Below are 17,270 nucleotides of genomic sequence, written 5' to 3' on the forward strand. Positions count from 1 at the left end.
ATAGGGTTAGGGTTAGGGTAAGGTTCTAGGTTAGGGTTAGGGCTAGGGTCAAGTTTAGGGTTAGAGTATGAGTTAGGGTTAGAGTTTGAGTTAGGGTTAGGGTTATAGTTTGAGTTAGGGATAGACAGAGCATTATAATTTGGGTTAGGATTAGGGTTAGGTTTAGGGTTTGAGTTTGAGTTATGGTTAGAGTTAGGGTTAGAGCTAGAGCTAGAGTTAGAGTTAGGGTTAGAATTAGGGTTAGTTTTAGGGTTTGAGTTACCAATAGAGTTAATTTTACAGTTGGGTTAATGTTAGAGTTAGGGTTAGGGTTAGAGTTTTGAGTCAAGGTTAGGGTTAGAGTTAGGGTTAGGGTTAAAATTAAAATCCAATTATGGTAGAGTTAGATTTACAGTTAGAGTTATGGGTAGGGGTAGGGTTACGCTTACAGTTAGGGTTAGAGTTAGATTTAGGGTTAGGGTTAGGGTTAGGGTTAGGTTTATATTTAGAGTTAGGGTTATATATAGAGAGAGTTATATCAATGTTAAGGTTAGGGTAAGGGGATTGAGTCAGGGTTAAGGTTAGAGTTAGGGTTAGGATTAGGGTTTCAGTCAGGATTAAAGTTAGGGTTAGGGTTAGAGTCTAATTATGGTAGAGTTAGATTTATAGTAAGAGTTATATTTAGGGTTAGAGTTAGGGGTAGGGTTAGGGTTAGGGTTAGGGTTAGGGTTAGAGATAGGAGTAGACAAAGGGTTAGGCTTAGGCTTAGGGTTGGGGTTAGGGTCAAGGTTAGGGTTCGGTTTAGGGTTAGAATATGAGTTAGGGTTAGAGTTTGAGTTATAGTTAGGACTATAGTTTGAGTTAGGGGTAGACAGAGTATTAGAATTCTAGCTACGATTAGGGTTAGGTTTTGGGTTACAGTTATGGTTACGGTTAAGGTTAGAGTTAGGTTTAGGGTTACAGTTATAGTTAGGGTTAAAGTCCAATTATGGTAGAGTTAGATTCAGGGTTACAGTTAGTGGTAGGGATAGGGTTACAGTTATAGTTAGGGTTAGGGTTAGGGTTAGAGTTAGAGGAAGGGTTATATTTAGAAGTTTTCTTATGGTCACAGTTATAGTTAGGAGGGGAGTAAGGGTTGGGATTTTAGATTATATTTATTATTATATAAGGTGCCCTACATAATAATATGTATATTCCCATGCTCATGGATAAGGTTAGGGAAAGAAGTAGGACCATGGTTATTAGTGTTACATTTAGAATTTCATTTAGGAGGGCATTGTGTGCTATTTTTTCCCCCTATTCAACCCATCACTGATGTCTGATCTGAGAGACCTTAAATGGGATAGGTTCTTTGCAGAGGGTTACCATCGCTAAAGTTGGAGGCTAACATTTTGTGTTGGCTCGGTTTCTTCATTGACCATCTTGGATCATTTTTTCTTGGTCAGGTTGATTCATGCTGCGAGATTCGATAACTCTTATTTCTTCGCGAGCTATCTTCCCATCTTCCCAAAAGTGAAAGATGTTGCCATGCATTCCCATTCTAATGTTTCTTTATACGCTAGTGTCTTCGAAACACTATAAAGCCTAGAATTGCACAAGATGCTACCATGCATCTCCATTCTGATGCATCGTCATACTACATTGTTTCTTCAATTCTCTGAAGCCCAGAATTGCATCATGCTACCACGCATTGCCTTTCCAACATTTCCTCACTCCACAATGCTTTCATGAGTCTTTGAGACCCAAAATTGTGCCACATGGAGGGGGTTCGCACCTTTTGTGCTATCTGCTTCGTTCGTTGGGAGGAATCTCTTCACTACATCTTAGTCATCCATTGGAAATAAAGCCAACTTGATCGACGAATGTGAATTAATCCTTCATTGGGAGGAGTTTCCTCATTGCATCTCAATCATCCTTTTTGAGGGGAGAATCTACATCGACGGTTGCGACTTAATCCTTCATTGGTGAGGATTCACGATGCATCTATGCCGTCTATTTCGAGAGGAAGACCTTCATCAATGACCATCATTCATTTTTGGGGAAACCAAATTCCCCATTGTGGTCAACCTTGCATTTTTTGTGGGAGGTTAACACATCATGTTATCTCTTTTCATAGTTTTCTGCCAGTGACATGAAAGTCTTTCCTCTTCTTTCCATGAGTCTCCATTCTAGCGCCTCCTTATACTGCATTGTTTCTTCAATGCTCTAAAGCCCAGAATTGTGTCATGCTACCACATGTCACCTTTCTGACATTTCCTCACTCTATAGTGCTTTCACGAGGCTCCAAGACCCCGAATTGTGCCACGTAGCGGGGGTCCCCACCTTTCGTGCTATGGTTACAATTTAGATTTTAGGGTTATGGTTAGAACCAAGGTTAATTCTAGAGTTTATAGAATATTTAGAGTTAAGATTAGGGATTAAATATACATGAGGGTTAGCATTGGGTTGTATGATAGTTACAGTTAGGATTATAGTTAGATATATCATTTAGATTAGGTTTTAGTCAGGGTTTAATTAGACTTAAGATTAGGGTGAGGATCAAGGTGAAGTCTATATTAGGGTTCATATCATGGTAGGATTGAAACTAATGTTAGGGTTAACATTGAAATTATGATTAGGGGTAAGGTGAAGATTTATATTTGGTCATGATTGTGGTTTGTGCTAGGATTAGGGTCTAAGCTATGATTAATTTTATGATTGTACCTTTAGGGTTAGGGTTTTGTTTAAGTTTATGATTATGGTTACAACTATGGTTTATGGTTCAAGTTTAAAGTTGGGAATGTGATTAGGATCAGGGATTAGTAAATTTTTTAAGAGTTCGATTATAGGTTTACGCCATGGTTAGGACCTTGGGACTGGATTTAGAGTTTAATATCATGGTTATCCATATAGGTAGGTTTAGGATTTTGATCAATATTTTGGAGTTTTTTTTTACATTATGGTTAAGGGTTAGATTTTAGGGTTAGGACTATAACCAATATTAGTGTGTAGGTTTTTGGTTTAGATTATGGTTTGGACTGAGATTTTCGTTATATCAATAGGGATATGTTTTAGTGTTATAATTATAGTTTAATGTTGGATTATAGTTATATTGTACATCATTGTTGGGGCTAGGGCTAAGGTAGGGGTTGTTGTTAGGGTTAACTAAGGATGACAATTAGGATGGTTTATCTTTTCAAGCAGAAAAAAAAACTCATATTGATTCAAAAACAAAGAAATTATACTTCGAAAATATTTTTCTATGTCATAATAGATTAATTTATTTTAATTATTGTATTAGTTAATTAGTTGTTTGATGTTTCAAAGTAAACATGGCTTATTTTATTTAAATTTAAATAATATTATTGTTTTGAATTGAATTTAGCTTAATTGTTAATGATCATATTTATATTTCTAATATTAACTCCAATTTGATCAAAGACCAAATATATTTTTGGTATTTTTGTAAATGAACTTGCTTAACACTTCCCTATTTCAAAGTTAATAAAATATCATTTCTATTGTCTTAGATTTGAGAGTAAGTATATTAAATAAGTAATAATAAATGAACATTATTATTAATATATTTCTAAAATAAAAATATATTACTTAAAAACTTGTTTACTTTAAATGAATAAAGTACTCATTTACTTGTAAATTTTAAAAATAGAAATTAATCTACATATATATAAAGTATTTATTCTTTTTCCTATTTGCATACAAATTAATTAAAATCTAAACTTTAAACTACATAAATATTTTAAAAATATATATCCATCAATAAATAGTTTAGAATAAAGTAAAATCTAAAAATTAGACACATATAGAATCTTTTTAATTTCTATATACATGTTTTTCTAATTTATTTCTACAAACATGCAACTGATATTTCTATCATCCATTTTTTTCCATTCTAAAAAAATCTAGATGTAAATAGAATTTTTTTAGATGCATGCAATCTTTCTAATTTTTTCTACATACATATATTAACATTTCTATTTTATATTTTTTTTTTACATTATGGTTATTTCAATCAAAATATGTAGATGTAAATAGAATTCTTTTCAAAAACATTTATTTTAATTTAAATAACATTATTGTTTTGAACTGAATTTAGCTTAATTGTTAATGATCATATTTATATTTCTAATATTAACTCCAATTTGATCAAAGACCAAATATATTTTTGGTATTTTTGTAAACGAACTTGCTTAACACTTCCCTATTTCAAAGTTAATAAAATATCATTTCTATTGTCTTAGATTTGAGAGTAAGTATATTAAATAAGTAATAATAAATGAACATTATGATTAATATATTTCTAAAATAAAAATATATTACTTAAAAACTTGTTTACTTTAAATGAATAAAGTACTCATTTACTTGTAAATTTTAAAAATAGAAATTAATCTACATATATATAAAATATTTATTCTTTTTCCTATTTGCATACAAATTAATTAAAATCTAAACTTTAAACTACATAAATATTTTTAAAATATATATCCATCAATAATTAGTTTAGAATAAAGTAAAATCTAAAAATTAGACACATATAGAATCTTTTTAATTTCTAGATACATGTTTTTCTAATTTATTTCTACAAACATGCAACTGATATTTCTATTATCCATTTTTTTCCATTCTAAAAAAATTTAGATGTAAATAGAATTTTTTTAGATGCATGCAATCTTTCTAATTTTTTCTACATACATATATTAACATTTCTATTTTATATTTTGTTTTTACATTATGGTTATTTCAATCAAAATGTCTAGATGTAAATAGAATTCTTTTCAATAAATCTAGATGTATATAGAATTCTTTTAATTTTTTACATACATAAAATCTTTCTAATTTTTTCTACATACATATATTAACATTTCTATTTTATATTTTGTTTTTACATTATGGTTATTTCAATCAAAATATCTAGATGTAAATAGAATTCTTTTCAATAAATCTAAATGTATATAGAATTCTTTTAATTTTTTACATACATAAAATCTTTCTAATTTTTTTCTACATACATAAAAGAATAATTTCTATTTTCTATTTAAAAAAAAAAGCTATCATAAAGATTGATAAAAAAATTGATTGCATATGCATTCTTTAGTTTGTGCACTAAATGCACAAAATAAATTGTATAGATTAAAACTTCTCGTGCTGGGCATGGGAATATACAATAGAAATATTAGTTACCAAGAATAGTCGGCCATAAGCAATCAAATCTTAAACTCTGCAAAATTTTTTGCAAGCAATCTTTGTTCTGTCTTCGGCTGAAAAGGAAAAAAAGAATTTCAGATCTAAGATTGTTTAGATTGCCCTATTCGATTTAAAAAGCCATGGAAGTCACCGCAATTACATCTCCAAGGGGCCTAATGTGCCTTGATTCAGTACCCACATGCTTATCTCCACGAAAAACTCTGCACAGGTCCTCCAGTGGCCTCAATTTCGGTCATATGAACAGAATTCTAAATCTAAATGAAATTAGTTAAAATTGAAATATAAATCAAAGTAGAATATTATAACTAATTTTGAATTTCAATTTACTTCTACATCTAAATTTAAATGAAAATGTAAATAAAAAATAGAAATCTCACCTGCAAAAATGTTACTCCAAAACTTCAATTTACTCCTATTCAAAAACTTCAATCTAATCCTCCAATAACCTCCACCTCTTCCTTCCTGCAAAAACATAAAATGAAAATGAAATGAGGAGCCTTGGTTTTATAACTTCTGAGAGGCTCCTCATATCCCCCAACAGACGTCTCTTCACATTCCACGAATTTGTTTCAAATTCCCCCACTCCCTGCAAAAAAAAAGCATGAATGTGCATGCAAAATTATATTTTACAAAAAAAAAAAAATCATATTGAAATTATTTCGCCCCTATTTTTTCGGGCCCTATTTTTTCGGGCCCTACTTTTTCGAGCCTATTATTTCGGCCTCCATTTGGCTTCCTATTATTTCGGCCAGCTATTATTTCGGAAATTCTTTTTTAATATTTAATTTGGAAGTTTGTAACTGCTCCCAATTCTTTTTTATTGACAAGAAATCTTGTCATATTCCGGTGCTGGTCATTTGTGCTGCCATTGTATAAAACGCCTCTCGGCGTAATAATCAAAGCCAAAAACATTACCGATTGAATCAGAGATTCGTCAATTTTGTTCCATTTACTTTTACAAAAAAAAACTGAATCTGATATTGTTTGTAATTTGCTTCTGCATCGTATAAACCCTTCAGCCTCTCTATTCCGTAATTATCTTCACATGAAAATAACCACCCCTACCTAAAACCCTCGAATTTTGAGGAATTTGATCTCTACAAAACCTAGAAATAGATTACAGAGGTAAATAAATGTCGCACGACGCAGACGATTCAACAGGAGCACTGGAGCTGATAAAAAAGCACCGTCTTGACATTTGTAGAGATATGAAAGCCAATTGAACTTTCCACAAAATATAAATTGATGCGAAAATCCGTGCAAAATATTTGTATGATCTTTGAAATAAACAGAAGTCCTTTCCTATTTAGAAGAGAATCTCAATCATGGAGTAAAACAAGACAAGAGTATTTCCTCTTTGTTGAATAACCCCTTCAAATGTGGTGGATTTTCATTCTTTTGTGAAAAAGAACTGTTCGTGCCGTGTAATTCTGAAACATTTGGAGAAGTGGCGAATTGTTGCTTGGGCCACAATTTTCTTGAGTAGCGGCTTTTCGCATAATCCTCTGGAATGAAAACATCGGCAGCCAGATCCATGTCCGCTCCAAGCTAAATGTCTTTCAAGCCAAAGGCAGGTCGATCTATGTCTGCAATAAAATATAAAAGAATTGCAGAAAGCCAAACGAAGCCACAAGATTAAGCAACTGCTCAGTTTGTTAAGAAATTGGAAGAGAAAAAATGCAGATATAAATGTGTTGGGAAGGGTGAAAAAATTGGGTTTTCGGGATAGAGAGAAAACCAGGGGCGAAGCACCATGTTTCCGATTACCGAGGAAAGATGAACAATGTTTGAAGCGACCGGCAAATGAAACCACGGGCTTAATGAAACAATTGTATTTGATAAAACCGTCTGCTAAACCTTGTTTTCCACTTGCAGTTGGACAATGGAGAAATACTTTTCCTATCAACGTCAGGTGATATGTAGTCATTCTAGTGGTTGGTCTAATAGTCGAGAGAAAAAAAAATCTCGTAGTTTTGAATAAAAGATTCTTTGTTTGATATATATAATGAGACTTGATTGCCGTTAAGAGGATATGTTTTGAAGTAAGAGGAAAGAAAGAAAGAGTAGATTTTAGAAAGGTAGGCTAGTACTGTTGCAAATATCAATCATTACCTTATTCTAATATTTCTAATGTTTATATATTTTTTATCAATTAAATATATTATAAAAAATGATTTACGCATCATAATTTGTTCAATTTATTTTGATATTATAGGACCTCTTTTTTTGGAGTTCCTTTCATAGCAACAAGTTTTTAAAAGTAAGATATTAAAAGTGAGTTAGTAAATTATTTCTATTAAGATGTCTAAATTTAAATTTTTGTTCTAGTCTATAAAAAACAATATTAATTTAAATTAAAAAAATTCGAAGATATTTTATTTTTTAACATTTTTTATAACAACATATGCATTTAGGAAGCCACTAGCTTCCTTAAATTTCAAATTTCAAATTTGTCCAGTTAATTAGTCAAGTTCTATTTTCTTTTCCAAATCTTTCTCTTGTGTCATTAAATAATTAAATTTTGAATGAAAAAATTAGAAGAAACTAAAATCAAAGCTTATTTAAAAATTATATATTAAGAGTTCATTTTTTTCGTTTTACATTATAATAAAAAAAATTTAGAGAAAGAGCACAATTTAATCATTATAACTATTTTTTCACATTTGAGATTATAGTGTGAATATGGGGCACAAAGAATAAGAATTGATGGATGACAAACAAGTGTCATATAATGGTTTAGTACTTGCAATTAGTATTAACTTATCAATATAGTTTTCATTTAATACATTTATTAAAGTATATAGAATATTTAAATTAATAAAAATATTTTACATTATTTTTTGAATAATAATATATAGAATAGTATTTATTAAAAAATTGTATAATATAAGTATATATAATATTTTTAATTGAATGAGAAAAAATAATTTGTAAAATATAATATTAAAAATACAATATAAAAAATCTTAAAATGTATAAAAAGATCATGTTTTACAATGAGAGTTAAAATGATATAAATCATATTAATAAAATAAAACAATTAAAAACTATCACCTTTTACAATCCAATCTTGACCCATATAAGACTTAAAATGATTCATCTAATCAAATCATAGAAAAGTTTATAGAAATTATTAGGTTAAAATTCTTACATCTATATGCACAGTGTATTAATTTTACAATTAAATTTTAAAATGATAAATTAAAACTATTTGAAAGATAAAACTTTTAATCACTCATGAAATGCAAAAAGTATGAAAACAGTACTTAGCCTACTACAAGTACTAATAAGAAGATAAAATATGTTAACAGACAAAATATGAGTATAAACAAAAACAAGAACAATCAATAATAATTAAAAAAAAAAAAATTAATAGTTTAATAAAAATATAATATTGAACAAAAAATATGTCTTCATTTCTTATTATTATTTTTATTTACTTTCTTTTATATAAAATTTAATTCAATTGCTAATTTTTTTTCTTAGTCTTATTAATTGTTCTTTATTTTTAATTTTTCATATATTCATATATTCATTTTTATTTATCTTATCTTTTCATCCACCCATGCTTGTTCTTTGTGTCTTTTTCGAATACTTTTCTACAAATGCAATAGATGACCCATTATTACTTCCAGCCTCTTTGCCCTACGCAATTCACAATACAGAGGACATGATCCATTTATTGATCTAATTGAGTGCATTTCCAGATTCAGTGCCTTGGGTGACTTCATTATCTTAGGCGACTTCAATGCACAAACTAGGGAATGATGGACCCCTATACATGACTAAGGCACAGACTGGACTTGTACTACCGAACTTAATCATGTCAGTTTGGGACTCCAGTGTATTTATGAGGATCACGATGGACCTTTATCTATCGATGGCCATCACCTCCTCCAACTGTGTGAGTCTTTTGATATGGTTATTCTGAACGACCTTCTTTGTTTTCCTAGATCTAAGGTTTTTACCTGTTGGCCACAGTACGAGAGCACCAGTGTGGTTGACTACATTATCATAGATGCTTCTTTCATCTCTTCCATCCACAACTTCACCATCGCCCATCTCCCACTTGTTGACCATGCTCTTTTGTGCCTTGCACTTCGCTTCTCCCCCACCTCTTGCCAGTCCCACCTTCCCTATATAGGGAAGGCTGCTCCACACCTTTAACCACAACCCCACCCTAACTGGTTTGGATCACACCCCTAGCCATTTCCACTTCCACTTGCTAAGGGTGACGAGGACCTCTTCATTTTCCACCTGCATTGACTCCTCTCGCTTTTGTGTTTCTCTGTATGTAACCATACTTCCTCCATGTTTGATCTTTTAACCACATTCATCTGGGAGTCAACTTTCCTTTCCATCCCCCACCGCCCTATCCTTAGATTCAAGCACCATAACGCGTACCCTATGAACCGCTAGTTCAATGCCAACAGTAAAGCCTTTCACTGTTGCTTGACTTTAACCTTTGAGACCTCCCCTTCAACTATCACTAGTTTTTGGCATTCCTATCATTGATTTCTTTGTGTGAAGAAATGTGAGTACATTGTTTCATAGTTCAAATCCTTATATGATACGCTTAGCTAGGACCTAAAGCTTTTTTAGTAGACCTTGTTCCTGCAATTTCTGCCCCCACCTTCCTCCATCAACTTGTGCTCCCTCATCTCACACACCACCATCCTTTATGACGTCCCAGGTCAACTGCCTCTACACCTCATCCCACCCTCTCATTGTCGTATCTTTACCACTTCCATCAGCCATGATGCCATCAGAACTATGAGATGCAGTAGAGCTTCCGAGGAGTATGGCTTCTAGGCAGAACTACTCAAGCTCGATAGCCCAGTGATTGGCTCTTATCTCGCCACACTCTTTAATAGAGTGGTTTGTATTGGCTTTCTAGAGGCTTGGTTGAGGCATGTGATCCATCTAATTCATAAGACGTGGTTGATTTCGGACCCCAACAATTATAGGACCATCATGATTAGGCATACCTTTGCCAAACTTTATACCACAACAGTGAATACTATTCATTCAAGGGAACTGGACAGGATGAACTATAGGGCTAGAGGTCAAGTTGGTTTCAGAGTAGATTATCAAACTATGGATCATATTGTGACCTTATAGGTGGTCATTGAGGAGGCTCGTCATCACTTTGCGAAAGTCTACTATTGTTTTGTGGACTTTCATAAGGCATTTGATTCTATACCTAGAGTTGCCCTTTTTCAGAGGTTCAAAGACATTGGGATATTAGAGATTCTTTTGACGACCATTATGAGACTCTATGAGCAAGTTGAGGGTAGATTTAGGATTCTAGTGAGGCTCTTTGATCCTATTCAGAGCACTATTGGGGTGAAGTAGGGGTGCCCTCTCTCCCCCACTCTTTTTGGCATCTATATCAATGAGCTTGAGGGATTTATTAGAGACTCATCCCTTATAGGTGATGGTTGTTACTTACATCAGGTTTTAGTCTCCATCCTTCTTTTTGCGAATGATGTGATTCTTCTTGCCTCCTCACTTGATAGCCTCCAAAGAACTCTTGACAACTTAGCCTCCTTGTGTGACTCGAGATAGTTTGTGGTTAACTTGGGGAAGACTCGAGTCATGGTCTTCAATTGCTTAAAGACCTCACACTTACATTTCTACTTCTAGGGTTAGGAGATTGAGATCACCTCCTCATACACTTAGCTCAGGCTCAAGTTCTCTGGTCCTCATTTTAGTTTGAGACCTTCCATTCAACCCAACATCAACAAAGGGATGGGTTCCCTTGCCCTAATTGAGAGATAGTGCTTCAGACACCATTTCCAAGACACCTCATCCAAGATATCTCTCCTGGACTCTCTAGTCAGGTCTACTATTCTATATGGCTCGGTTGCTTGGAGACCATTGTTTCTTGATTTGGATTGGGCCTCCATTGAGTGTATTTTGACTCTCTTCCTTTGGCATATTATCAGATGTCATCGCTTCATCTCCCACAGTATCATTTTGACTAAGTTCAGAGTTCATCCCTTTAGGTTGGGGGCTATTTTTGACATAATATGGTTTCTTTGTTGTCTTCGTTGCTTTGCAAAATCCATAGAGGCCCAAGACATATATTGTTACCTTGCATATTGCTCCTTAGTTGCATTTGCCAGATTTGACACCTCTGTAAGAGCCTATTGCTAGTATGCCCAAGCCACATCCCTTCTAAGCTCCATTGGGATAGACATTGATCGCCTATCCCCCTTTTAGTTCTCATTAGATGCTCCTTCTCATCTTCTCTCTTCCAGATAGGAGTTGAACAAGTAGGTCAGACTTGACATCTATAGACAGTACCTCATTATGACTTGGACTAACCCACATGGGGGATTAAGTCTTAGGATGGCTTCCTATGCTAAGCACTTTCTAGACACACAGGATGGGATTATTGCTTGACCCAAATATTTATCTTAGAGTTGGTGGCATGCTCTTTGGTTTGTGTTAGGATCTTTCAAGGTTGGTTCCCACCATCTATGGGCCCAGATAGACCATCACATTGATAGAGAGGACCGTATTTATAGGCTATGCACATTGGCCATGACCGAGATTGAGTTACACGTCATTTTCGATTGCCCTATTTATTACGAGATTAGAGGGAGATTTTATTGTTTATTTAGAGAGTGCAACTCATTGACCTCCTTCTTCAGCTACACAGATCATAGATGTTTATCACTTTATCTTTGGGAGGTGATGCGACTTCATGATCACACCCTACAACTTCTATTCCCCATGAAGCAGGTTATAGAGAAACTCATTACAAACTTATTACAAACTTCTTCTCACCCTTGCCCTCTGGGTGGGGTGTGAAGTGGCCCTTAGATACCTCCACCATTGTTCACTCCAGATTTGTGCGAACCCATAGGACTTATCTTCAACGTCATCTTCATCAATGTTAGCTCACCAGTAGATCTCAAAGACGGCTGCATGCTCTTGCTCATCTAGGTCTGTATCCTTTAGTGCTAGACTTCTTCCAAACTAGGAAGAACCCTTAGTTCGCGTCTTGTATTTGGTTTTTCTTTTTCTCTTCTGTTTGCTTTCTCGATCAGTGTTTGGTGGTCTATTGGTTCTTTGCTTCTTGTTCTATAAGTTTTCAGTCCTATAGACCCTTGTTGGACATTAATATATTTATCTTATCTTATCTTATCTCATTAATTATAAAATTTTATTTAACTATATGTTGACTCTAGTATAGATAAATATAGACTTTAATTAACAAAATTCAATGAACTATAATTGATTCAAATCATGTATATTTATATTTTATTTGTATTAACATTCAACAATTGTATTTGATTAATTAAATTAATGTAAGTTTTATAAATTTAATAATCTTTCTAACTAGAATATTATATTAACTATAATTATATATATATTATATAATTACTCTATTAACTATATTCAAAATGAACAAGCACACAAAAAGAAAAATAATAATTAAAGATCTTAGGATTCTTTTATGATCAAAATGAAATCAATAAGATAAAAAAAAAACTTATTATTAAATACATTCTATTCTTTTCTATATATAGTTCAACATAATGTTAATTGGATTTATACTATTTTCTTTATATAATTTTTAAAAATATTTAATGACATCTAAAATTTAAGGAGCAATAAAAAAAATCCTTGTCAAAAAATTAATATTTATTAAATGATTTTCACTAAACTAATGTTTATATGTTTATTTAAACTATTTGTTCTAAAAAAAATTAACTATTAAATTAAAGCATATGTTATAATTTATTACTTTGTCTAAAATGAATAATTACAAAACAAAATTCAAATATCTATGCTTAGAGGCAAGTACTTAGCCACTTTGTGGCACTTCTTAAAAATTAAATAATAAAGTACGAGTTATTAAGAAAACTTAAAAAAACGTAACTACTTTAATAACTTAAAAAAACATAACTACTAAGAAGTAATTCAATTGATTTGTAAGAATTATTCTCATGATGTTGTCTCATGAGGGCGGCCTAAAAAGTAGATGGCTCTAATTTTTCAAAAAGTAGAAGGCTTTGCTTTTTAATTTATAAGAAGCTTGGAAATAGCCCCACCACCTTAAAGAATGCTTTTTCCCACTTCTCAAATATCTAATTTTTAGTTAAAATATAGTTCTAGACAAAAACTAAAATTTTAACTTATTTTTTAATCATACATTCCTTCAACTTGGGAACTAAATAATATTTGCTAAAGAGTAGCTTCCATAAGACCCCAACCTTAGTTGTGACATTGTTGATATTGTTACTAAGATTCAAGTGTGTACTAATAAAATTATAGATAAGTTGACTTATAAAAACAACACTATTTTATGTGTCAAAATTATATTTTATAAAAGTAATTTTAATTTAAGTTTTTTAATAAAGTAAGATGCAAATGAAAAATATAATTGATTGATATATCAAAAATATAAAATTATCAACAGAAATATAAATATTTTTGTAATATGTAATTTTATATAATGTATTAAAATAATCAATCTAAATAATAAAGTTTGATAATTTTCTTATGATTTTTACAATTAAATATGAAACTGTTTTTTTTTTTTTCATAAATTAGTAATAACCCTACCTCCAAGATGTAATAAATAGAGAAAAATTCGAAAGGTAATAAGATAATCAAAACCTTCAAAAATTTCAGTCCAAAACAGAAGGTTGAGCTAAGCTTAAATGGTTTTATTAAAATTTGGCCACATTTTAAAACAAGAGCTCTGTGGGAGCAGCAGTCCCTACCTTTTGGGATTCATTTGATGGATGTGTTTTGGCATGAAAGTTGCCTGTCTTCTAGCCGTCTTGGCCTCATTTTCTGCCCAAAGACCAATCCACACTCCGCTATAGTTTGAAAACAGTTTTTGAAAGGAATTATCAATATACTAAGATACTTTGCGAGGTCACTGACATGGCAACTTTTGAGCTGAGGGACGAAGACACTAATTGCTCATTTTGCTGGGAAAATACATTGATTAATCATAACAATTCATCCAGCTCATGTGAATAAAATGTGAAGGCAACAAAAGAATTATCATCAATAGAATTCGCTCATGTTTGAAATATTTTTCTTAGAGGACTTTAGTCAATTTTAAGGTCAAATTTCATCCATTAAAAAGAGGGCTCACTGTACATATTGGGAGGGCATGGATTGCATCCATGAGGAGCAACTGTAAAAGGGTGGTATGGGCAAATCCTTAATCTCCCATCCTCGTCAACAGATGAAAGGTTTGTCTTGATCTCTGTAAAATACTGAAGCGGGTCATGGGCTTCAAGGATCGTCTTTATGAAGAAGAGATTAGCATCACTTAAAATCCTAAGATCACACCTGAAGAAGAAATTGCAAACATTAAAACAAACTCTGCAAAGCTCAAACAGTAGGAGAAAGCTGAGATGCTAAAACAAATTATACAAAACCCAATTGCAAAAATTCATGAGAACCAGAGGTCCTCGACCTAAAAGAAAGTCCTAAGAAACTTTAAAAAATACCCCTAAAAAAAAAGCTCAGCGAAAAGGGGAAAAGTTTGTTACAGTTCTTCCATTAAACCATCCAATCTAAAAACTCACCCCACAGAAAAAGCAAATTTGATGGCCCTGATGGTCTCTCGATATAGAGGAATGGTCTTCAAACTTGCTTCATTGTCACTTATGCTCTTCCCCTGTTCATGTAGCTCGCCCATCATTTTATCCTGCACCCACAAAAACAATCCGAGGCTTCAAACCTACAAACATTCAAAACAGAATTGCTTCAGGATTACAGGAATTAGAGCACATTGTTCTTATTATGATTCTGCCGCTTTTCTTCCCAAACATTACTTCAAAAACCGCACACAATCAAAACCCCCAAAAAATAAAATGAACCATCATATGCTGTACAAATCAAATGTTTGCAATTAGGGTTTCTTACCAATGCAGTTGGCTAGGCTGACGATCTTACACATTGAGCGCATAAATTCATGCAACAGCTGAAGAACGTCTTCTTTAACAGGGGAGTCCATCCTCCTTCAGATGACGGGGTAGGCCTGTCAGTTACCTGTATCCAAGTATACAGAACTAAAAAAATGTAAATACTGGGAAGCTACGATGGAAATGAAAATATACAGGATAAAGTTGTAAACAATGAGACGCTGCGGATGCAAATATACTTGTAAATTACATAAATCGAAATATACAGAGAGAAACTGTAAAGAATGGAAGCTATAATGAAATTTATACAAATATAATATCGAAAATACATAAGTTGAAATATACAGAATAAAAATGTGAAGAATGGGAAGGTGCAATGGAAAGTATGCAAATATACTATCAAAATATACAAAATAAAAATGTGTTGATTGCGAAGGTGCAACGGTATGCAAATATACCATCGAAATTGCATGAATCAAAACATACAGAACAAAAATGTAAAGATTGGGAAGTTGCAACGGAATGTATTTAAATAGGAACAACAGAGAAGTTCTGATCAAAATAACTAGCCTTACCACAGTGATTCTAAACGGTGCTTGATCATTCTTCATGGATTCAAAACAATGGCGCACTTAAAGCAACTCAGTCTACTGTGGAGATTGGTAATGGCGTTGAGGCGGTAAGTGCTTTAGGCCACATGCCTTTTCCAAGATGCTCAAACCTAGAAACTTCCACATACGGCGCCTTACAATTTTTTTTGATTTTTGGCTCACAAAATTCGGAGTAAACCTCCAGGAAATTGTCACTAACCAATCATAAAATGCAAAAAGTATTTAACAATTAAATTTTAAATCAAACTTTATATCAACCTTTAAAACTTTGGGAAATATCATAGTTTATTGGCATAAATTATTAGGGGGTAAAATGAAAACATTAGTTCCCTGCCTTTTAAAGGCAGGGACTAACAATGTTCTGAATAGATAGAACTTTGGTGTTTTCAAGGTAAATTGTAGCCAAACTGCTACTCTACTGGCTTATCTCTGAGGTGACCTTAAAAGTCACCTGTTAAAGTCATTCTCACATGATATGGATCTGGAAAAATCGATGTTTTAGTTTATCCATTTCTGTATCTAAGAAACCTACTCCGTTCATCTAAATAGATTAGAAAGCTGAAAAGATCGATCAGGCAATGAAAAAGATTTAGGCAACGGTATTAAAATGATTGCAAAACCATTGTTTCGATAGAAACATAGATAGGAAAACCAATTGGGGATTCCCCCGAAAATACATTAAAAGCGGAAATATTCCGTAAAAAATTGTACGAACTTGACACAAAAACCAGAAACCCCCTCATTTTCTGAAGTCAAGCTCAATTACGGAGTAAAACAAAAGAAAACTATTTCCTCTTTGTTAAAAATGCCGCTCATATTTGGGGGATTTTCGCTCTTTTGTGAAAATAAAGAATTCGTAGTCTGCGCATCTGAAACATTTGAAACGTTTGTTGTAGAAGTGCAGAGATTTTGCTTGAGGCACATTTTTCTTGAATAGCGGCTCTTCGCATAATCTTCTGGAATGAAAATATCAGTGGCAAGATCCATCTCCCCTCCAAGCTGAATACTTTTTATTACAAATCAAAGGCAAATGAATATATCTCTCTGTAATACAAGCGAAATAAATTGCAGAGAATAAGAAGAAGACTGAGGAATAACTGAATGCCGCAGCTGTTGGCAATTTGGGAAAGGAGGAAATGTATAGGGAGTTTAAAACAATGGGATTTCCTACGATGTTGAGAAAACGAGGGGCGAACCATAATTTTTCTAATGTCCAAAGAAAGCCGGTAAATGTTTGAAGCGACCGGCACATGAAACCGTGGGCTTAGAATGAAAGTATTCTTTTGAGTCTTCAATAAGCTTGTTTCCACGCGTATTCATTTCATTGCGGATACCTAAAGTGGGAAGTGCATTGCAAAGGCATGGTTGGGCAGGTACTGTGTTAGGCTTATTTTGTCTAGGTGTATTTTGTGGAGGAGGTGGTCCATGAGTGTTAGAAATTATGCTTAATTTTTTTAAGACAATTTTATTTTTATTTTTTATTATAAATATTTTTGTCATTAATTCTAAGTTTTATAATTATCTAACTGATATATTTAAAAAAAGAAAGCAAGAACATATGAGATCAGAATTG

General features: G+C 32.7%; 1 protein-coding gene across 1 annotated transcript; it reads right to left on the reverse strand.

The window, feature by feature from the left end:
- Positions 1–13,847: 13,847 nt before the first annotated feature.
- On the reverse strand, positions 13,848–16,989 carry LOC149579585 (thiamine phosphate phosphatase-like protein). Its single transcript, XM_089811111.1, has 4 exons — positions 15,662–16,989; positions 15,088–15,213; positions 14,748–14,869; positions 13,848–14,508 (listed from the first exon to the last, which is right to left on the reverse strand). Exons 3-4 carry the CDS (start codon positions 14,861–14,863, stop codon positions 14,292–14,294), a joined length of 333 nt encoding a protein of 110 aa, XP_089667237.1. The 5' UTR covers positions 14,864–14,869; positions 15,088–15,213; positions 15,662–16,989; the 3' UTR covers positions 13,848–14,291.
- Between the last annotated feature and the right edge of the window lie 281 nt (positions 16,990–17,270).

This window comes from Cupressus sempervirens, chromosome 1, assembly GCF_028749045.1.
Source record: "Cupressus sempervirens isolate cs-2001-9-10 chromosome 1, ASM2874904v1, whole genome shotgun sequence".
Taxonomy (NCBI): Eukaryota; Viridiplantae; Streptophyta; class Pinopsida; order Cupressales; family Cupressaceae; genus Cupressus; species Cupressus sempervirens.

Excerpts from the sequence above, each read along its gene's own strand:
- LOC149579585 (XM_089811111.1), bottom strand. The coding sequence starts at position 14,863 with ATGATGGGCGAGCTACATGAACAGGGGAAGAGCATAAGTGACAATGAA. Across the intron at positions 14,509-14,747 it reads AAATTTGCTTTTTCTGTGGG|GTGTGATCTTAGGATTTTAA; the intron begins GTGAGTTTTTAG and ends TTTCTTCTTCAG.